Genomic DNA, 22036 nt, shown 5'->3' on the forward strand with positions numbered 1-22036 from the left:
CCGCCCTCCCGCCCGTCCCAGAGCAGTGGAGGCCCGCCCTTTTCATCTACAGCCTATCGCAGAGGACGTTGCCGTTCGCGCTGACCAATAGGAGTGGTGGCCGTCACGGCAAGCCCCGCCCCACGCCCTACGTCGCGTTAAGTGGGGTCCCTCGCCAGCCCCGAGCTGGTCTTACGCCATGTGGCGCTGTGGCGCGCGGAGGGGGTTGAGTTCTCTGAGGCGGCTGAGCGGCGGGTGAGGCGCTGCGGTCGGCGGCTAGAAGTGCTCGGCGTGCTGGCTCCCGGGAGAGGAAGGTCCAGGGCGGGCCGGAGACGTAGGGGTCCCTGCGCCCAAGCCTTGCAGCTCCCCGCACTGTGGGCGCCCCGCACCCCGAGGCCCTGCCGGGGCCTTCCTTGGGCTCCCACATCCGGGGTTCTGAGGCCGGAGGACCCCGGGGCCGATGCCCCGGGCTGGGGGCCGGGTCTGCCCGTGGCGCTCCCGGCAGGGCCCTCCTTTGGAGTGGGCTTTAATGGGGGTAGTAAATGGGGCCGGCAGTTGCGGTTCTCGCTGGTGTCTTTGCTCCTAGTTCATTTTTGTTGGAGGCCGAGTCCTTAAGAGACCCGAGGCGCCCACAGCCCACTCTTAAAGTCCGGCTGTGTTCAGAGAACTGAAGCCTCCCGGAATTTAACTTTTTTTGGTTTTTTAACGACTCAGTTTATGGGGGAAAAAACTGACGAAGCGGTTTAGTGCTCATGGTAATCCACGAGCCCGTATTTAATGTAACAGTTCAGCGCTGCCGGCCCAGGCCGGGGGGAGACACGGGGCGTCCGTGGCGTGAGTTTGGCAGCAGGTTACTGGAAAGTTCGGGGGAGACCCTGGCCTTACCGCTCATGGGTTTCCTATCATGTCCTTGCTCATAAGTAACTTCTTAAAATGCGTCTCTGTCCCATAATTCTGAAATTTGCTAAATCAGTAAGCAAATGTTGACTACAGCATATCTTCATAATGTTGACAGTGACTGAATAGGTGTTTTCTTTTCCCCTGTATATATCTTTAAAATATTTTGGTGGGATATATTAATGTAGAAAAGCCCGTAAGACATATAGTACAATTTGAGAAAATAAAGTGTTTTTTTTTTTTTTTTTTTTTTTGAAGAGACGGGATCTTGCTCTGTTGCCCAGGCTGGTTTAGAACTCCTGGGCTCAAGTGATCCCCCTCCTCAGCCTCTCACATTGCTGGGCTTACAGGCGTAAGCCATCTCATCCAGGTGAGAATAATTAGAAAAGAAGTAGGTTGGGCGCGGTGGCTCACGCCGGTAACCGCAGCATGTTGAGAGGCCAAGGCGGGCGGACCACTTGAAGTCAGGAGTTTAAGACCAGCCTGGCCAACATGGTGAAACCGCGTCCCTACTAAAAATACAAAAATTAGCTGGGCGTGGTGGTGAGCACTTGTCGTCCCAGCCACTCAGGAGGCTGAGGCAGGAGAATTGCTTGAACCCAGGAGGTGGAGGTTGCAGTGAGCCGAGATTGCACCACTGCACTCTAGCCTGGGCAACAGAGCAAGACTCTTGTCTCAAAAAAAAAAAAAAAAAGTGTCCGCATGACCAAGCTGAAGATTTCCCCTAACTGCTCATAACCCTCTCCCTCCCGCTTAGATTAGCACTATCATACAGAAATGTCCTTGCTTTTTAAAAATATTTTACCATCTCTATGCATTCTGACAGTATCTTGTTACCTGTTTGAATAATACCTGTTTAGGATAATACTGTATCGTGTGTATCTTTTGTTTAACATTATGTGACCTTCATCTTTGTTATATGCAGTTGTAGGCACTTTTGTTGGTTAGTTTTTTTTTTAATTGAATGATTAGTCTGCAGTTTATCCATTCGCTGTCGTTACACCTCCAGGTGAGTTGAGTTTGGGACTATCAGAGTTTGTGCTGACAATCTTGTCTGTGAGTGCTGGTGCAGCAGTGTAAGGTGTGGAGGATGTAGACCAAGAGGTGAACGGATTTCCAGTATTCAGATTTTTTTTTTTTTTTTTTTTTTTGACGCCCAGGCTGGAGTGTAGTGGCGTGATCTCGGCCCACTGCAACCTCTGCTTCCCGGTTTCAACGATTCTCCTGCCTCAGCCTCCCAAGTATCTGGGACTACAGGCACCTGCCACCACGCCTGGCTAATTTTTGTATTTTTAGTAGAGACTGGGTTTCACCATATTGGCCAGGCTGGTCTGGAACTCTTCGGCTTCCCAAAGTGCTGGGATTACAGGTGTGAACCACCATGCCCTGCCTGCTTAGCTTTCTAAAGAATGCCAAGTGTTTTTCCAAAGTTGTTCCACTTTGTACTCCCTGTGGGACAGGTAGCAGTGTACGTAGCAGTATAAGAGCAGTATGACTAGCAGTGTGTGAGAGCTCCTGGTAATATTAGGCTTTTTAAAAAGTTTTCACCAATTCGGTAGGCATGTAATGGGATTTAACTGTAGTGTGAATTTCTTCCAATATTTTGAAGGCTTGTGAGGATTCTGTGAGGAAAAGAAGCCCTTTTGTTTAAGAGTTTCTTAAGGGGAATTTAAACCATAATTGTATTATAGTTATTTTTGAACATGTATAAAGAAAAGGTTTCCAACACTGAAGCTTTAGGTAAGATAAAAGGTCATTAAAATGGGAAGGGTCTTACCAGAAATTAGTTTTCTGGAATGTGCAAGATTTTGGAAGATGCAGTATTTAATTTTTATCTAATTAATGATCTTTATCATGTAAGAGTATTTTCACTATGTGGCTGAATAATGTTAGCCAGATAATTTTCCTGCAGCTCATCTAACTTAGATGACCTTTAGTCTAGACATGCACACCACAGAGCGTGGCGATGGAACAGTAACCGGGTTTGTGAGAGGGCTCTACACTATCAACTAGGAGACAAGATCCACGGATTCACCATAAACCAGGTATGGGTCCTTCTCGGCACCTCCTCATAAATCCACATACATTGCAGGTGTGGTTTCTGGCATAGGTACGGGCCCTTTAGGGTGGAGACTAGCCTTGTCCTCGTGTCCCAAGGCCCTGGCCCAGCTCCTGTTGCATGATGGCTACTCGGCTGAACAAAGCTTGTAAGAGAAATGACCCCCGGTCCCTTCCTGGAATCCCGCGAAGCCTGATTCTTGTCAGATTTGAGAGAGTAACACTTCCAGCTGGGTCTGTCATCAGACACACTCAGGTTTCTGCAGCCAAACCTGATGATTCGCTGAGTGTGAGCACGAAGACTCAGTGCCCTGATCTGTTCAGTCAGGTTTTGCCATCAAATAGTTTGCTCTAAACTTCTGCAGAATCTTTCAGTTTTCTGAGCCTTTTGGGTTTCAAAATTATAAAGAAGAAATTGTGGACTTATACTTACTTGGGTTTATATTAAAATGGATTCATTTTTGTTTTGTTATTTGCTTAAGTCTTTTCCTTTTTTTTTTTTTTTTTTTTTTTTAGCATAGTAACTAAAAATGACCACACTTCACATATTTGGCCAGCTGTTGGCTCTGTGCTATGCTTGATGTTGTAGCAAATTTAAAAAACAACTTACCATCTAGAAAGACTGATGCAGCTGTGACTGGAAGCACATGGTGGATGCCATGCGGAGGGCCAAGGACAAGGGTGGGAGCTGCTGCTGCTGCTGCTGCTGCTGCTGGGGGGAAAGGGAAGAGCTCCTGGAGAGGGTGGTGTAAGAAAGCAGCTGCCTCTGGGCAGGGCTCCAGCAAGGGAACCAGCGCAGTGACTAGGGGGTCCCAGGCAAGGTCCAGGCATGGGAGTCCTGACAACAGACTCAGAGCATTTGTGAAATCCTGCAAAGTGAGGGCAAAGACACCTCACTCTGGGTGAGGTCCTTATTAATAGTAGCCAGTACTATAAACTCACTCCTTTATTTTTCAAATTTTATAGAAATGTACTTATTTTTGAGACTGGTACTCACCATGTCACCCAGGCTGGAGTGCAGTGGGATGATCTGGGCTCACTGCAGCCTCAAACTTCTGGGCTCAAGCGATCCTCTCACCTCAGTCTCCCAAGTAACTGGGACAAGGTGCCCCCACGCCTGGCTCATTGTGTGTGTGTGTGTGTGTGTGTAGGTGGAAACTTGCTTTGTTGTCTAGGCTGGTCTCAAACTCCTGGGTTCAAGTAATCCTCTTGTCTTGTGTATTAGTCTAATCTCACACTGCTATGAAGAAATACCCAAGACTGGGTAATTTATAAAGAATGACCTAAAGAGTAAAGAGGTTTAATTGACTCACAGTTCTGCATGGCTGGGGAGGCCTCAGGAAACTTACAATCGTGGTGGAAGGCACCTCTTCACAGGGTGGCAGGGAAGAGAATGACAAGTGAAGGGGAAAGCCCCTTATAAAACTGTCAGATCTCGTGAGAGCGTACTCACTGTCACGAGAATAATATGGGGGGAACCGCTCTCATGATTCAATCACCTCCTACCAGGTCCCTCCCACAACATGTGGGGATTATGGGAACTACAATTCAAGATGAGATTTGGGTGGGGACGCAGCCAAACCATATCACCTTGGTTTTCCAAAGTGCTGGGATTAAAGGTGTGAGCCACTGTGTCCAGCCATAGAAACTTATGATAAGTCATGTTTCTTGTTTGAGAAATAGCTACCATGAGCGCTATTATTATTAAAGCTATATATTGTTAGAAAGCAGACATCTCACTGTATCTGCTGATTTTAAATGCATTGATCATCTGTTACAAAGTACGGTAAGCTTGGAAACGAGTAATTTAACAGCGGTAGATGATGCAGGTCGTAGTGGGCCACTTATGCATGGTGGTTGGATGGCAGGCTCCCTAGATTGGGCTGAGGAGACCCGAGGTCTCACCTCTGCCAGCGACTTGCTGTGTGTGCTTGGCCAGGTGACTCATGGCACCCGGACGGAGTGGGTGGCAAGTGTTGTGATCACAGGGACGTGGTATGTGATTGAGGGAGAGGGCCGGCTGGCATGACTGAAAGAGAAGACAGTTTCTTTCATACCGAAAAGTATGGACACTTACCAGGAGGCTTACCTAAAGTAAGGTCGGGGGCCAGAGTATGGAGCCACTGCCTCATCTCAAGAATAGCTACAACTTACTGTCCTAGGACAAAGGGGAAATGAGGCTTGAGACTCAATAATTTTAGTAGAAATCTGTTATATTTTACAATTTCACTTTTCATTTGTACCCAGCTAGTGATTATACTCTGTATCCATTTTCCACACAAAATCCCAAGGACCTTCAGAATCTCCTCTCGGTGTATTTGGACGCCACCTTTTTCCCATGTTTACACGAGCTGGATTTCTGGTATGTCATGAGTGATTAACTAGTTGATGCAGACTTTAGTATTTGAGTCACTGTCAGCTTATAATTATTTGTCCTCAGGCAGGAAGGATGGCGGCTGGAACACGAGAATCCTAGCGACCCCAGACACCCTTGGTCTTTAAAGGAGTCGTCTTTAGTGAGATGAAGGGAGGGTTTGTAAGTTTTCTTTCTTTTTAATGTTGTGTTCAGCTTACCTTACCCATGTACAGAACCATGATACAGACACATCTGGAAGGTGGTTGATTTTTATATAATATTCTCATTATAGGTGACATGTTCTTGGATTAGCTAGGTCAGTGCTGTGAGCAGAAGCCAGGGGATTAGCAGGGCCAGGATGCTGTCTCAGACCATGTCTGACGACCCCCGTGTATGATCTGCAGCGAGAGAAAAGCTCTTTTCATACCACTATCAACACATTGTCTTTTTCACTCATTCTTGCCCAAGTACATGGTGTACTTTCTAGAGGCTGCGTGGCGAGGTGTGTGACACGCACCAAGCTGCATACAGAGCAGATGGGGGAGTCCAGCTTCACCTCTGACCCAGACACTACAGAGGTTTGCAAAAAAGGCAACACAGCATCACTCTAAGTAGTCAGTTTTTTACTTTGTTATGAGAAATATTTTTCAAACATATTTATATTATCATGTAATGATGGCTTACCTTAATGCATAAGTAGTTTTTAAATGTCTCAGCTTTAATTTAGAATATAGAAAAATTATATAAACACACACAGGCACCTACACAGGCAAAAAAGCCCACATAAACAAAAGCTGCTTGGGTCCTCATTAAAACCCATTTATGCCTCGTGTTCCATTATTGGAATCCTAAGCTTGTGGGAGTTATTTATATCCTACAGCTCAAGGTCATTGCCAAGGTCTGAATTTTTACCAAAAAAATTGCAACCTCAGGCATAAATGGGTTAATTTTTCAGAGTGTAAAGGAGCCTTGAGACCATTTTGGATTAAGAGCTGCTGTCCTGGGCCCGTGTCTTCATGTCCCCTTGTGACTTTGACAACCTGCCTGTGCTGGTGTCCCTGGGGCTTGTGGGTGGCCTGCTCTCTGACTCCCGTAGCCCCCCTCAGCTGGTGAACTATTTCTTACCTTTCATTCTCAATTTGGTGGTCTTTTCTTCCAAGGAGCCTTCTTAAAACTCAAGTTAGGGTGAGAGCTTCTCCCCACTTCCCTCCTGGCTGGTGGGCAGACCTGGTGATCCCTCCAATTTGCAACACACATCAAAAAGTCCATTGTTCTCAATCCTTGGGTCCTGTGCATGGGTGATGAGTGATTGAATACGGTGTTAAACAATGCCTGCAGGGGTGTCTTTTTTTTTTTTTTTGTTACCATTAGAACAGTTTTATTTGCAAAGTATTACAGGCATATGCACCAGAATGTGATCAATTGGCTATATTGTAAGTAATGTATGTGTGTATTATTTTAAATGTATATATTCTTATTTATTTCACATTTCAAGACAGACAATGAGAGGATATTCCCCCAGCACCTTCAAAATAGACTTCTTCCCGACCACACGTACTCAGTGGTCTCCAGGGGTGACCCACTGTGCATCCCGGAGCTTATGTGGGAGAAGCTTAAGCAATTTCATACCACTCACTATCACCCAAGCAATGCTAGGTAATATTTTGTTGGAAAAGTTTGATGGTGGATTGTGGAAAGTTAACTTGTGTGTGTTCTTCCAATTTCATGACATGGTGTCTCTCACATTTAGCAATGCTTAGCTTCGAGCCTCTCCTTGGCATGGAGAAGTGCTCTTCCGATAGTGGATGCAGTCACAGAACCTTCATCACATCCTCACTTTCTGATCTATCGCTTGTTTCTTATGTCACTAGTATAAGGTCATTATAGTAATAATATAGTTATACGTATCCTATAAAACACTAATAATTTACATATAAATGCTAATGTAAAAACATTTGCAAGGTTAGTTTATATAAAAACAATTATGAAAACTTTCAAGTATACAGAAAAGTAGACTAGGATAATGAGCCCCTAAACACTTATCACATAATAGATATCCTTTTCCTTGTGAAGTTTTTGGAAGTAAATTATAAATGTCATCATTTACCACTAAATATTTGAATTTGTGACCTGAAAACATGATTTTTTCTTACATGAGCTAATGCCATTTTCAGTTTTAATAGAATAAAACATACTTTCATAAAACTGCCTATTTCTTATTCCATATTCACATTTTCTAGTTGGCCCCAAAGTGTTTGCTGCACAGGGTCCCACAGATCACACCTGATCAGCCCGGGTCTCTCCTGGACACCCTCTCGGGGACGGCAGAGGAGTGTGCAGGCCGGGTTTCCTCCAGGCGCTCTCACTTTCCAGGTGTCCTGGCTGCTCCTGTGTGGTGTTGGGTGCCATGTTCCTGTGTTTCCTGAGAACTGGAACTTAGATCCAAAGCCTTAGTTTGAGTCAGGCTGCGCCTTTTTAAGCAGAGTCCCTCGTGGGGAGTTCTGCATTGATGGCCACATCCTACCATCGTGTGAGGCCTGCTTGCCTCCACCGGGGGGTCTCACACCAGCAGGGTGCATGCTGAGAGTCGGCCACTGTCTTGTGAAGATCTGCTTTCTCCCTTCAGCCACAGACCATCTGGTGCACTTGAGTTTCTGGTGTCCTGTGATAATTCCTCATCAACCTATTAATGGTTTTCATATTCATTGAGGATTATTGCCTGAATCATTTATTAGAGTTTGTGAAGTTTTCAAATTCTGTAATTCTTCATTCGTTTGCTGGACTTCTTCAAAGAAGAGCTCCACATCAGCTGGGGCTCTTGGGTTATCTTGAAATATGGTTCTGTGGAAAAGGCAGGGGCGGCTGCTCTCCCTGGGAAGTCCAGTTTGAGGAGGAGGGGTGGTGCAGGAACTACCTCTAATGTTGACAGAAGAAGCTGTCTTTTTTTTTTTTTAAAGACAGGGTCTGGTTCTGTCCCCCAGGCTGGACTACAATAGCATGGTCTTAGCTTACTGCAGCCTCAGCCTCCTGGGCCACCTCAGCCACCTGAGTAGCTGGGACTACAGATGTGCACCCCCATGCCCAGCTACTGCTAATGTTTTTTGTAGAGACAGAGTCTCGCCGTGGTGCCCAGGCTGGTCTCGATCTCCTGAGTTCAAACAGTCTGCCCACCTTGACCTCCCAAAGTGCTGGGATTACAGGTGTGAGCCACTGCACCCAACATGGAGAAAAGAGTTCTTTCTTTTCTTCTTTTTTTCCCCCCAGTCGTCTTTGTTTTGTTTTTTAGTACCACTGTGACCTCACAAATATTTCTGTATATGTATATATTTGAGACCATGTGATCAGATGGAATTTATTTATTTTTATGCCGACATTTGCCACAGCTGTTGGCCCATTTTGGTCTCACTTCTTTGGTTTGTATGCCCCCATCCCCACCTCCCTAACGCAGGCACAGCCAGGCCTTCCTCCTCCAGAGGCTCAACTGTCTGTTTCCCAGGGAGCTCTGATTTCTGTGGCTAGTGGGGAAGGGCCTTTGGAGAGTAGCATCGGGACACTAGGGGTGGTGATTGCTCCTGGATTCTCTCAACCCCGAGAGTGTAAAATTTGTTTCTAAATTCTAGAATGAGAAATTTCTGAAGGTTCTTTAAGATACTAGTTCCCCAAACCTTAACCATAGCTCAGACAACATAGTAAAGAAAAAGATAAATTCTGTCATTGTAACCTTTTTCTTCTGGTTGAATAAATGTGTTATCTTTATTAACATGTATAACCTTGAACTTGTTGCCAAAAATTGACTTTTGTGAAATTGTCAGTTGGATTACTCTATTACTGTACCTAGGGTTATAAAGTATTTTAACAAATACTTCGTTTGGTTTTTGTCACATCTCTAGATGAAGTTTAAAATGAAAGATCAATTTCTGGCTAGGTGTGTTGGCTCATGCCTGCAAATTCAAGCACTTTGGGAGGCTAAGATGGGAGAATTGCTTGAGGCCAGGAGTTTGAGACCAGCAAGAGTAACCGTGAGAACCCATCTCTAAAACTTAAAAATTAGCCCACTGGGCATGGTAGCTCAAACCTGTAATTCTAGCACTTTGGGAGGCCGAGGCGGGGAGATCACCTGAGGTCAGGAGTTCAAGACCAGCCTAACCAACGTGGTGAAACCCTATCTCTACTAAAAGTACAAAAATTAGCTGGGTGTGGTGGCAGGCGCCTGTAGTCCCAGCGACTCAGGAGGCTGAGGCAGGAGAATGCTGTGAACCCGGGAGGAGGAGCTTGCAGTGAGTGGAGATGGCGCCATCGCACTCCAGCCTGGGCGATAGAGCGAGACACTGTCTCAAAAAAAAAAAAAAAAAAAAAGCTGGACATGATACACAAGGTGACCCCAGGAGACTCCTGTGCAGAGTAGAAACACACCCCAGCACTAAACTCAGTCCCTGAAGTCCCTGTGGGATTCTCCCCACCCCCCACCCCTGGGTCCACCTGTACCCACCTGGAAAGAACAGTGACACCGCCCCACAGCAGGAGCACCATCAGCGGCCGCGGCACCCCAGGTAGCTGGGCCACCCCCAGGGTTTCACAGGTGGAGAGGGAGCCTGGGAACCTGCATTTCTAGCAATTTCCAGGTGATGGGGCACCACACTTTTAAAAATACACAATACTAGGTCTTGAAAGGACTTCTATTCACTTGCACGTTGGTGGGATGGAGCCCTACATTGCAAAGGGCTTTTCTTCACGTGTCCTCCTTGAGCTCAGGGGCTGGCAGCACTTGGTGGGACCTAGTAGGGCGTCCCTTGCTGACTGCACACCCACAGCTAGAGCCCAGGCCCGGATTATTCTCACAGGAAGCCCGCAGAGCTCCTGACACCTCCCTGGAGGTATGAGAAAGCTGAGGCTCTGAGGGGGATAAACTGATTACTGGAAGGTAACGACCTTAGTGAAGTGGTGAAGCTACAGGGTAAACCCTAGTTTTATTTCCTTTTAACTTTCAAGACTTCCTGATTTCCTCTATTATGATACCTGTGCCTTAGAGTCACCAATGGGAACTTGAAGGAAAATAATGCCTGCTGAGGCCAGATGCTCATTTAATTGCCTGGGGGTGGAGCCTGTTTGGTTCTAAGCCCTCCCTCTGAACTTCTGAATGGTGAGGACTGCAAATCAGCTGCCTCCTGCTGGGCCCTGCAGGGTGAAACCTGATGAAGCCCCAGGAACATTCAGTGAGGGGTTAGGAGGGAGGAGAACACGGGTGGATGAAAAGCAAGAAGGAAATGCACCAGCATTCACTGGCAGGCTCTGTCACCCACAGGACAGGGATAAAGACGTGCACACCTGCAGTGCGGACTTTCACAGCCTGGCAATGAGGGCTTTCAGCCTCACAGGTAAATGTCACCTGTTTCACCACCTCCTTAGGGCTGTTCTAGGGCCCCGGCACACAGCCATTTGGGACAAAGGGCAGTTTCAGTGTCTTTCACTCCACGCTCAAGCTACAGATTGTCCTTATAGCTCAGGTATCCTGGGGATAATCCATCTTGTTTTGTTTTGGTTTTGGGAGCCCAACCCAAGAATCAAATAACTTTCCTAAGGATTTCCAGGAGAAAACATCTTCCCACCAAAGAAGAACCTTACCATTTGGAAAAACACCTCCTGGTAATTTGCAAAAAAACCCAGTTTTCTGGGAAGTGATAATCTTGTCATGAGAACCAAAGATAAAGTTGGAGATAATGAAGGAGTGGTTACATAGGAAATATGTGGTTATTACTCTGATCAATTAGTAAATCACTTTCTTCATATGATATACTTTTTAACAGCTTCTTACTAAACGACAGTGCAGGTAAGAGAGTCACAAGACAGCTTCTTCCTTGAGTCAGTCATCCCCGGCCCACACCAGGGCCTAGCAAGAATGACTTAGGTCACCTGGCTTATTTCCTGGCTACTTGGAGGAGATGGATTTCCCAGTTTACAAATCTCAGCTTCCTAGGATTCTATTCTGATAAAATCTAAATTGTATTTTTTTTTAAAAAAAGGAATAGGCTGGACACGATGGCTCACGCCTGTAATCCCAGCGCTTTAGGAGGCCAAGGCAGGCAGATCACGAGGTCAGGAGATTGAGACCATCCTGGCTAACAGGGTGAAACTCCTCTCTGCTGAAAATACAAAGAAAACTGAGCCGGCCGTGGTGGCATGCGCCTGTAGTCCTAGCTACTTGGGAGGCTGAGGCAAGAGAATCGCTTGAACCCGGGAGGCGGAGGTTGCAGTGAGCCGAGATTGCGCCACTGCACTCCAGCCTGGGTAACAGAGCGAGATTCCCTCTCAAAAAAAAAAAAAAAAAAAAAAAAAAAAAGAATAGATGAACTCTAGTGAAATAATCTAGGTCTATCCTTTTACCTCCTCCGTTGTCTGGAGTAATAAAGCTCCCTGCCTCGCCCTCTCTCACAGCACTGAACTGCTTTTCCTGAATTTTCCCACACTGCTGATCATTCACTTGCTAATTTCGATGCATACATTCTTTTTGAGAAAGTCAGTTTGCCAACTCCTCCCACTGGTTTGTCAGAAAATGAGCTTACACTGCGCTGATCTCACTCCTGCTGCCAAACCTCCTTCTAGGGGTCTCTCCTTTGATAATGCAGGGATTATGTAGGCATGGGGAGGTGGGATACCAAGGGGGGATTCTGTCGACGGTGCTGTTCCCCCCTCCCCAGCCCCGCCGGTTCAAAGTCATCGAGCCGGGGGGCCTCTCTGACTATCTGGACTGTGCAGACCACCGTGTCTTCCGGTAGGGTCAGGGGAGGGCTTGAGATAAATCTGTAGGGCTCAACCACCAGCCACTGTCCACCTCAGGTGCCCCAAGCGCCATCTCTGCCGGGAGCTATGTGGATGCATCGGTGACAAAATGGAAAGCCTCTGGTCCTGGCGGAGCTTGTTCCAATCAGGAGAGACCCGAAAGCAAGAAACACAGTGAACAAATGCATGATGCCCAGGGGTGGATGGCCGTAAGCACTGAGGAGAAAAATAGCAAGTGGGGTGGGGGGTGTTAAGAGGGTGGAGGATGGATATGGGCTGCCATTGACAATCGGAGAGCCTGCAGACCTGCCTGAGAGTGACGTTTGGGGAAAGAAGGAAAGGGAAGAAGGTGAGGGAGGTTAGCTAAGTGGACATCTGGGAAAGAGCTCAGGCAGCAGAGGGGCTGGGGTGGGGGCGCGCTGGCAGCCTGCTGCATTCCAGGGTCCTCTGTGTGGCTGGGACGGTGTTGGCCCTCCCCTGCCCATCCCTCAGGGCCTTCGCAGAAACACTCACACGGGGACCTTCTATGTACAGGCAGCACACGCCACCCATCGCCGTGACCACACTGTCCCTCAGAGGAGCCGCTGGCCACGTGTGTCCCGTCCACATGGAGATGTACTTGAAGATTCTTTACACACTGGGTTTCAAAGACTTAAGTATGGAAAACAGTGTAAAATATTAATAACACAATAACTGATTGTTATCAAAATAGTGGGCTGAATAGAAAATATAGTTTGTTTATTTATAGATAGGGTCTCACTTTATTTATTTATTTATTTATTTATTTATTTATTTATTTATTTATTTATTTATAGGGTCTCACTCTGTTGCCCAGGCTGGAGTGAACCAGTGCAGTCACAGCTCACTGAAGCCTCCAACTCCTGGGCTCAGGCAATCCTCCCACCTCAATGTCCCACGGGGCTGGGACTGTAGGTGTGCACTGCCACATCCAACTAATTGTTTTGTATTTTTTGTAGAGACTGGGTCTCGCCATGCTGCCCAGGCTGGCCTCAAACTCCTGGGCTCAAGTGATCCACCTGCCTTGGGCTCCCAAAGTGCTGGGATTACAGGCGTGAGTCATGGCACCCAGCGTCCCCCCCTCCGGACCTGCCTTTCTTTAATGTGGCAACTAGATCATTTAAAATTGCATATATAACACAGGCCACCCATGCAAGCCTCAATCCTGGGAGATGCTCCCGTTGGAGAAACCTTCAAGAAGCGGATCTGCTTGGATTTGCAAACGGCCCCTCTGGCCCCAGGGGGATCTGCTGTGCAGAGCTGCTCTGGACTCAGCTCTTCAATACTGCCCTTGAGTGTACTGGGCACCTCCTGACTTTCGACCAGCACAAAGCTCCTTATTAAACGCTGACAAAAATTCCTTCCATTCCAGGTGCCATAATGGATTCATTAATCTCCTATTGATAGTTTTTTGCTGGTTTTCCCACTTTTTGCTATTCTAAGCACTGCTGCGAAGACTCTCCTTTTACCCCACCTGCCTGTGTCTGCTGCAGCTCACATGCTCCGCCTTCCAGCTGTCATAGCTGAGTCCCTGGGTCTCCTCGGCGGGGTGTGTCTGTTGGCACAAGGCTGCCCTGCCACATGCCCCACCCCATAACCTTCCATCTGTGGCCGCTCCTTGTGAGACCCTAAACTCACGACCTCCCCTCCTGTCCTCTCCTCTCCACAAAGCCACCCTTATCGGAGACAGTCAGTCTGCTTCCCAGTTCCCCCAAGGCGAATCCAAAGTCCTCCACTGGCCCACCCACCTCTACCGACTCCTCCCTCACCCTCCGGTCAGGTCAAACGGCCCCAACCAGAGGCTCCCCGGGCCCTTTCATAAGACAGGAGCTTTTCTTCTCAGGTCCGGCTACAGGTACATTGTACCCGCACCTCACCGCAGGAGTGAGAGCCGCAGGGGCGGAGATGGCTTAGTTCTTTTGCCTAAAGCCTGCCCTGACTCACCGAAGGCGGTCGTTAATGTGCGCAATGATTACAGAAACACAGAAATAAGGCTGGGGGTGGTGGCTCAAGCCTGTTATCCCAGCACTTTGGGAGGCCGAGGCAGGTGGAGCGCTTGAGGTCAGGAGTTCGAGACCAACCTGACCAACATGGTGAAACCCCATCTCTACTAAAGATACAAAAAAAAAAAAAAAAAAAATCAGGTGGGCATGGCGGCACATGTCTATAATCCCAACTACTTGGGAGACTGGGACAGGAAAATCACTTGAACCCGGGAGGCAGAGGTTGCAGTGAGCCCAGATCAAGCCACTGCACTCCAGGCTGGGCAACAGAGCGAGACTCCATCTCAACGTCCCCCACCCGCCCCGCCACACACACAAACAAAATCTTAATCGTAGTAAGACACAGCTGAAAAGATATGACGGAATGACTCCCCGAGGCTACTGGATGCCACTCCTTCAATCATTTTCCATTCAGAAAACTTCAGATCAGATCATTTACATATGTACATTAAGACAAGGGGTCCTATATTAATGAATCTTCTCCGTCAAAATCCTGGTCAAAGTCAGAAAACAATCCCACCGGACTCCTGGGAGCATCTGATGTTGGAGAAACCTGGAGAAGTGGAGAAGCTGATCTGCAGGATTTGCAAACCGCGGCACTGCCCCCAGGGGGACCCGCAGCACCGGTGCCTCCCCGTGAGAGTCGGAGCCTCACTGAGACCCACACAGTCAGGATCTGCACCTCCAAAGGCTCCCCCAGGCGGCTCTGGGCACACGGAAGCTGGGAAGACAGCAAATGGGCCCCGGGGTTGGGGGGGCCCAGCACAGTCCAGCCTTTTCTCTTTTGCCTCCTGAAGACTTTCACTGTGGATGTGTGTTAGGGAAGGGGGGAGTGAAGAAAGAGACAGGGAGAGAAGATAGAGACTGAGTGATGCCTCCATTCTGCAGAGAAAAACACCGAGGCCCTATCTCAGCACTCGAGACAGTGGGGCCACGGCGGGACTTATTAAGTCTCTGCCTCTCAGTGCTCTGATCTGCCATGTGTCTGGCTGCCTCTTCCATCCTGACAAGCACAATGACTGTAATTCCAAAGTACTGGGAGTTGGGGGTGAAGATGCAGAGAACGGAGGAGTGGGGAGGGAAACGGCAGCCTCTGGGCAGCTACTCTCTAATAAACACGAACACAACACCAGAAAGGGCTTGTAGAAAAGAAACATAAAATGCAACCCAACTACTGACACATGGCCCTCTGTTCCATATTCACCCGCACGTTCTTACCAGAAACGCAACTGTGAACATGCAATCTGGTATCCTGACATTTGCCCTGACCAGGTTGTTACCGCATCTTCATCTTTCTAATTTTAATTGCTTCTGACGGCCCATCCGACTGGTCGAGCTTATTTAAAGAGCCCTGATTCTCCCTGATAAAAGGTTGGAGTCCTGTATCAAAAGCTTTTAGTTTTCTGTAACCAAGGGGGAAAACATGCTTCTTTTGAAAGATGACAAAATGTCTAGCTTCGAAGGGTCATCCGAGTATGGCACACAAGGTGGTCTGCATTCATAGAAAATGATGCCATCATATAAATCTCCCACTGTGTGACGGGGTGACACCATCACTCATCATCTGCCTCCCAGACCCAGTAAGTTTTGCAAAATTAATTACTGCACTTTACACTGAAAAGATCCCATCAAAGAATGTGTGTGCACAGGATGGTGAGGGGCGCCGGAGCTGTGTGAGGAGAAATGGCACTGTTCTCAGTTTCCTCTTCCATCCTACTGGGCTCTGAAGCATTGCTTCGGAGATTTTCAATTTTATCTTATAATTAAATAATATGAACTCTACTGGGGGAAGAAAAGCAGCCCATCACATTGGTATTAAGCCTTAATATCATTTTTGCCATCTTGACTCCTATCGCTATAAAAAGTCATTTTCTGTTCCCCTCACAAAACCACCCAAGGAATATTGCTTCAGATACCAAAGGTGCCCATGTGGGGCTCAAGCCTGGTGTCCAATAAATATGTGTGTCATTGACCTAATGCATGTCCAGTCAATTGAAACCTCACACTTCTGACTTCGGTTTTTAGGTTGTAATCTTGAAGTCTTAACAGTTTATACGCATTGACCTGAGGATATTGGAAACTTTTGATTAGAGAAGGTTGAATTCCTCTAAAGGACTTCATGAATGAAGAAGACAGCTAGAACCCCTGGTTTCCTGCTCCTCAGTGGAGATTCCAGGCGGGAGGCAGGCAGCAAACGCTTGCGTTCCTGTCAAGCGCCAGGCGTGGTGCTGGGCGCAGGATGGACACCAGTGAAGACACAGCTACACGCAGCCCTGAACATCCCTGCAGCAGCCACAGGGCCTGGCCACACCAGGGAGCTCTGTGAACTCAGGGAAGCCGGTACACCTCGGGCATCCCTTGCTCATGTGTAAAGTGGGGATAAGTCAGTGCCCAGGATCACTGAGGGCCTGCCACATAACAGAGTCACTAAACGCTAGCTATTCTCACTAGGATTGGAAAGGTTGAAGCTTACTACATTTCTGTGAACTTTCTATAAATACTGTATTGATGTTCACGTCACCACAGGCAAAAAGGACGCCGCTTTCGCATCCAGCCCACCCTAAGAATGCCCCTGGACTTCCCAGTACACTCAGCTCCACCAGGTACCAGGCCCTGCAGAAGCCACAACCTGTGACGAAGACAATGAGTCACTCTTGGTGTGTGGCACAGCGTGATGTGGCGGTGGGTACTTAGTCATGGTCAGTCCGCGATCCAGAGCTGTGGAGCTTATTTTAAGTTGGGTGAAAATCAATTTAAGTTTCCAGATATGTCTTGGGACAACAGAAGATACCCAAAGAAGCAGGGAAAAAAAAAAATAAAAAACAAAAACCCAGAGCCTGAGACAGAAGATACCCAAAGAAGAAGGAAAAAACAAAAACAAAAACAAAAACAAAAAACCCAGCCTGAGAAATACTTTCTTCATTCAAGGCCTGGGGAGTCAGGAATACAGGAAAGATATTTTCAATTTTATATTATAATTAAATAATATGAACTCTACTGGGAGGAGAAAAGCAGCCCATCGCGTTGGTATTAAGCCTTAATATCATTTTTGCCACCTTGACTCCTATCGCTATAAAAAGTTATTTTCTGTTCCCCTTACAAAACCACCCAAAGAATATCTGCGTAATTTTGAGCAAGTTGGGTTTTGCTCACTTTTGAGCATTAACTAGAATAAGGAGCTTCACCAAGAAAGGCCCCTGAAAAGCATGGTGGAGGCCTGACATGACGGCTCAGGTCTGTAATTCTAGCTCTTTGGGAGGCCAAGGCAGGAGGCTCACTAGAGGAGGCCAGGAGTTCAAGACCAGTCTCAGCAGCATAGTGAGATCCTGTCTCTACAAATAATAATAACAATTAGCCGGTCATGATGCTGCATTCCTGTCTTCCCTGCTACTCAGAAGGCTGAGGCAGGAGGATCACTTGAGCCCAGGAGTTTGAGGCTGCAGTGAGCTGTAACGGCACCACTACACTCCAGCCTGGGTGACAGAGCCAGACATAAGTACTCTTCGTGGTCTAAGGGAGAGTACAATATTTGGAATTAGGATCTGTTTTGCTCCTACCACAATCGCGTATGCACCTCACTCCCTTACCTAAGTTATTTTTCTTTGTGAGTCTTTCTCCCCACTTCCAAAATGAGGGCATGCCTCTCTTGGGACCATGTATCTAGGCTTGGAGATAAGAATTGTGAAGCTCCTAGTATACAAAATATTTTCAACAAATGGTAGCTATGGTCATTTTAATATATTGAATTGTACCATAATTTCACATCTGACAGATAATTCCCCTGAAATTGATACTTGAATGTGAATGTGTTCTCTGACCTCCAGCTACAGGCAATAGTCTTCTATGTCAGGGAAAATCAAGTACTAATATAGAATCAGAATAAAATGGCAAAAAGAATGGGGGCACAACAGATAAATTCTCGAGGAATAACTTACTTAAAGGATTTGTAAATCTGTGGCAGCTAAGACCAGGCCCTCTAAGCACATCTGGAGGTGAACTTCCTTAAAAGAAATGGGTCCAAATGCTCCAACAGGTTCAAGATCATACCTCGGAAGGGTAAAGCTCTTTACAGAGTTTACAAAAAAATTTTGACTTCGGCTCTGCCAGGGAAAGAAAGCCCAGGCGACCCGCCATGGCGGGCTTTCCCAGGGACAGCCCAGGTGTGACCCACGTGGGCTCAAGGCCACCGTATTTGATGCCATCTGCAGAGCTGAGAGCAGCTGTCTCCCATTAACCCGAGGCTGTACCAACCAAGCCACGTTCCCACATAATACTGGTTTCCAAAGTACCTTTTTCCCCAGAAGAGAAGAGGCGTGGACTTACTAACCTCCAATATGTGTAACTCCTCCCAGGTGGCAAAACCAGGGCAACAGAGAACACGGAGATTCTGCCAATGTATCCTAATTTCACGTACCTGTACACAAACTCCCAAGCATTTTAGCAAGCTTTTGGACATGGAGCTCAAAAGAATGACCCATAAATACTTTCCAATACATACAGCATCTTAATGTGTTTTTCTTTCTTTTTTATTTTTTGTAGACACAGAGTCTCATTATGTGGTCCAGGCTGCTCTGGAACTCCTGGGCTCAAGTGACCCTCCTGCCTCAGCCTCCGAAAGCACTCGCATGACAAGCATGAGCCACTGTGCAGGACCCACAGCACTTAAATTCCAAAATCACCTTGAAACCCTGACCTTCCACCTGCCCTGGTGGCTTCCAGAGGTCAGTTCCTCTTCCCGTGCCGAAGGTTTCTTGTCTTTCGCGGCCCAGGTAAGGTCACTGCAGGTGCTCCCTCTGCTTCTGAAGGCCTTTGACTGAGAAGCCACTCTGGGTCCTATTAGGACCCCAAGGCGGCTCCATTCGTACTCGCACATCTCCCGGCCGGTTTAAGTCACGCTGGCTAGGCTACTTCCACTTCACTCTCCTAATTTCTCCAATCCCATCCTCTGCTGCATCACCTTTTCTTTCTCTGAGAACCCAACCCTGCAGGAGGAACGCTGATGCTGGGGTCCTTTAACTAGAACGCTAACGCCAGAGCACTTCCCCGGGCGCTGGGGGGCGGGCTGCCGGGCGGGGCCTGGCGCTGCCACCGGGGTGTCCCGCGGGGAGGGGGGCGCTGGGCCTAGGGAGGCTGCGCTGCTGGCTCGGGGAGCGCGCGGCGTACGGATGTCAGGGCCAGGGCGCATGGAGACGACGGGCCGGGCATCACGTAGGCGCTCGCGGCGGGCGGGGCGGCGCTGACAGCGCCCCAACATGCAGCACCCGTGCCGCCCCGAGCGCTCAAGGGCGAAGGGAAGGTCACCGGGACCGAGGGCGGGGGCCCATTCCCGCTCCATCCTTGTGCAGTGCGCGGTCCCGAAACGGGAGGAAATCCGCCATCCGCGCCTTTCCACGCATCTGCGGCAGGAGGAACCGGGAAAATAAAAATCAAAACCCAGCCCCGGGCGCGTCGCGTCTCCAGCCCGCGCTATCACTAAGGCTCCCAGGTGGCGTTCGCCTGGGAAGCGCCGATCTACCCGCCAGGGGCTGCGCGGCCTGGGGCGCTCCACCGTCCGGTCACCGGCGCCCTCACGTGCACCCGGGGCCTGGGGCGCGCAGTCTCCACCACCTCCGGCTCTTCAATGTTAAATGTCCTCCTGGCGCGCCCGCGTCGTGGACCCAGACTCGGGTCCCTCCTGGAGAGCCGCTTCCACATTGCAGGGCAGGGGAAACCCAGAACCCGCGCCGCGGCGCCGCTGACGTCCCGGAGTCCCCGCTTCCTGGTCCTTCTCGTCCGCGGAGGTCTGCGGGGAGGGCCTGGGACCCATTTTAGTTTTCGGTTTTCTCACGAGCCGAAAGGCAACAGCACATGCGAGCGCAGGAAACCCATTTTTAAAATCTCCCAGCGGAAACGCGAGGGGCTGCCGGACCGCCTCGGAGACGCCAGGCGGGAACCCAGAGCACTCCCTCCGCGTCCCGCATTGCAGCAGCCAGGACCCCGCCCACGCCGCGCGGGGCACGAGGCGACAGGAGGCGCGCGGGGACCCGGCCATTTCTTCCTCGACATGCTGGGTGGCGGCGTGGGGCGGAGTTGAAGGGCGGGGGGCCACTTAGGAAGTGATCGCGCTGTACCCACGCTTCGGAGGGGAAGCCCGGCCGGGTCCTACAGCTCAGAGGCAGAACGACTCCCGAGGGTCCTCCAGGCGACCCCCTCTGTCAGGCTCAATTTAAAACATAAACCGGAGGGGGTGGAAAGCTCACTATCTTCCGGATGGAGGTTCCTACCGCCATGTCCCTTCCTCCTCCGCCCCACCCGGCAAGGACCCGGGGGCTGCCTTGCTGGCTCATGCCGCCCCGCAGGTACCCCTGCCGCTGCCGGGCACGGGCTTCTCCCCAGTTCTCCCCATCGCTTCCCCGCTCTTCTCCCTGGTTCTTCCCATCGCTCCTCCACCTTTCCCCGCGTCCTCCCGTCGCTTCCCCCCTCTTCTGCCCCATCCCCCAAATCCCCTTCGCCTTGTTCTCCTCGGCTCCGTCCGCCCCTCCCTCGCCGCCGGGAGGGAGGTGCGCACCTTGAGCATCCTCGCCTCTGGTCAGCACGCCGACTGCCTTGCCGGCCCCGGAGAGGTGCTCCAGGAACTTCCGCAAGGAGCCCTTAGGGGCCTGGGAGTCGTCAGTGTCCATGGCGAGGAGGTCGAGAGGAGCCGCTAGTCCCGGTGCGCAGTAGGCAATGTGGACCCTGCCCGCGCCCGCGGGAGTCGGAACTGCTGCCCCGCCCCGCCCCAGGGCCAATGGGCGGTGACGGGCGGGGCCCGAGCGCACGGGAGGGGCTGCGGGAGCGGGGGCGTGGCTAGGTGCAGGGAAAGGGGCAGGTGCGGGCGGGGTGCGGGAGTGGGCAGGAGCACCTACGCCGGGGTCGTCGTAGGTGGGGGCCGTGCTAGCGGTGAGGTGGGCCGCAGACGTGGGGATAGCGCCACAGGTAGGCGGGGTCCCTGCGGGTGGGGCCGCGTCTCTGGTGCTCGAGACTCGCGGGTGGGCTGGAAGGCTCTGGTTGGGGACTTCAGAGATGCCCGGAGTGCCACAGGTGGGGGCAGGGGAAGCGTCCGGGGGAGGGGAGACCACAGGGGGGCGGGGGTCACATCGTTTGGGGGGCGCGCCAGGGTGGGGCGGGATAGAACGTGGGGAGCATCTCCCGGGCCGGGTGAGGGAGACCTTGAGTGGGCGCGAACGTCTGGGCGGGGGGAAGCCCTGCACTTGCGGGGAGCGCCGATGGCGGGGCGGGGTGGAATTGGGGCGTGGAGACCCCACCTGGATGCGGAAGTTCGCAGCAGGCCCGGCCGCTCCGGCGGTTGTTGGCGCAGAGCCCCGCTGCGCGCACAGCTTCTAGTTGCCGGCAGGATTCCTCCTGGGGCTGCGCTGGGAGCCTCCGGGCGCGGCTTCCTCGACCTTCGCCCCCAGGTATTCTCTGTAGTCTGAGGTCGGGAAGGACGAACGGAGAGTAGATCCTCCAGGTGGTGGGAAAAACTGAGCGCGGCGGGCTTAGCTATGACGAAGCTGCGATTTCCCGGGCCCACGGGGGCTGTGGCGTCCACTCGGTTCCTGCTAATCCCACTGTATTATAAGGTGGGGAGAGTCAGCTTGCATAGTGAAACCAAAGAGAGCTGCGAGATGGAGAGTGAGAGTGAGAAACCAAGAGAGTGAGACACACACACACACACACACACACACACACACAAACAAACACACAGAGAGAGAGAGGGAAAGAGAGGGAGAGTGAGAGAGACAGAGAGAGAGACAGAAAAAGTCAGAGAAGCAGAGACACAGAGAGACATAGAAAGATAGAGAAAGATGAGGGGAAGAGAGAAACAGAGACACACAGAGTCTTAAAAAGAGACACAGAGAGACAGAGCAACCAGGAGAGAGACACAGAGAGGGAGAAACAGAGACAATTTAAACCAAAAGAGAAAAACAGA

At 49.9% G+C, this 22036-nt stretch overlaps 1 protein-coding gene and 1 long non-coding RNA gene across 11 annotated transcripts; one reads left to right on the top strand and one right to left on the bottom strand.

Moving 5' to 3' along the window:
- Nucleotides 1-131: 131 nt before the first annotated feature.
- Nucleotides 132-13449, top strand: LOC119623765 (uncharacterized). Of its 10 annotated transcripts, none has more exons than XR_012092400.1 (6): nucleotides 132-234; nucleotides 2814-2921; nucleotides 3451-10665; nucleotides 12125-12276; nucleotides 12602-12723; nucleotides 13045-13449. It is a non-coding gene; the product is annotated as an uncharacterized lncRNA (long non-coding RNA). The 10 variants fall into 10 exon arrangements; XR_012092393.1 differs by having other exon boundaries at nucleotides 135-234; nucleotides 2037-2921; XR_012092399.1 differs by having other exon boundaries at nucleotides 164-2921; nucleotides 3451-5470; nucleotides 6786-10665.
- A 4355-nt stretch (nucleotides 13450-17804) lies between these two features.
- Nucleotides 17805-21364, bottom strand: LOC140711238 (uncharacterized). The gene is made up of 3 exons (XM_073014163.1): nucleotides 20636-21364; nucleotides 19604-19883; nucleotides 17805-19484 (listed from the first exon to the last, which is right to left on the bottom strand). The coding sequence occupies exons 1-3, from the start codon at nucleotides 20745-20747 to the stop codon at nucleotides 19004-19006; spliced, it is 873 nt and encodes a 290-aa protein (XP_072870264.1). The 5' UTR covers nucleotides 20748-21364; the 3' UTR covers nucleotides 17805-19003.
- Between the last annotated feature and the right edge of the window lie 672 nt (nucleotides 21365-22036).

This window comes from Chlorocebus sabaeus, unplaced genomic scaffold, assembly GCF_047675955.1.
Source record: "Chlorocebus sabaeus isolate Y175 unplaced genomic scaffold, mChlSab1.0.hap1 unalloc_scaffold_388, whole genome shotgun sequence".
Classification (NCBI taxonomy): domain Eukaryota; kingdom Metazoa; phylum Chordata; class Mammalia; order Primates; family Cercopithecidae; genus Chlorocebus; species Chlorocebus sabaeus.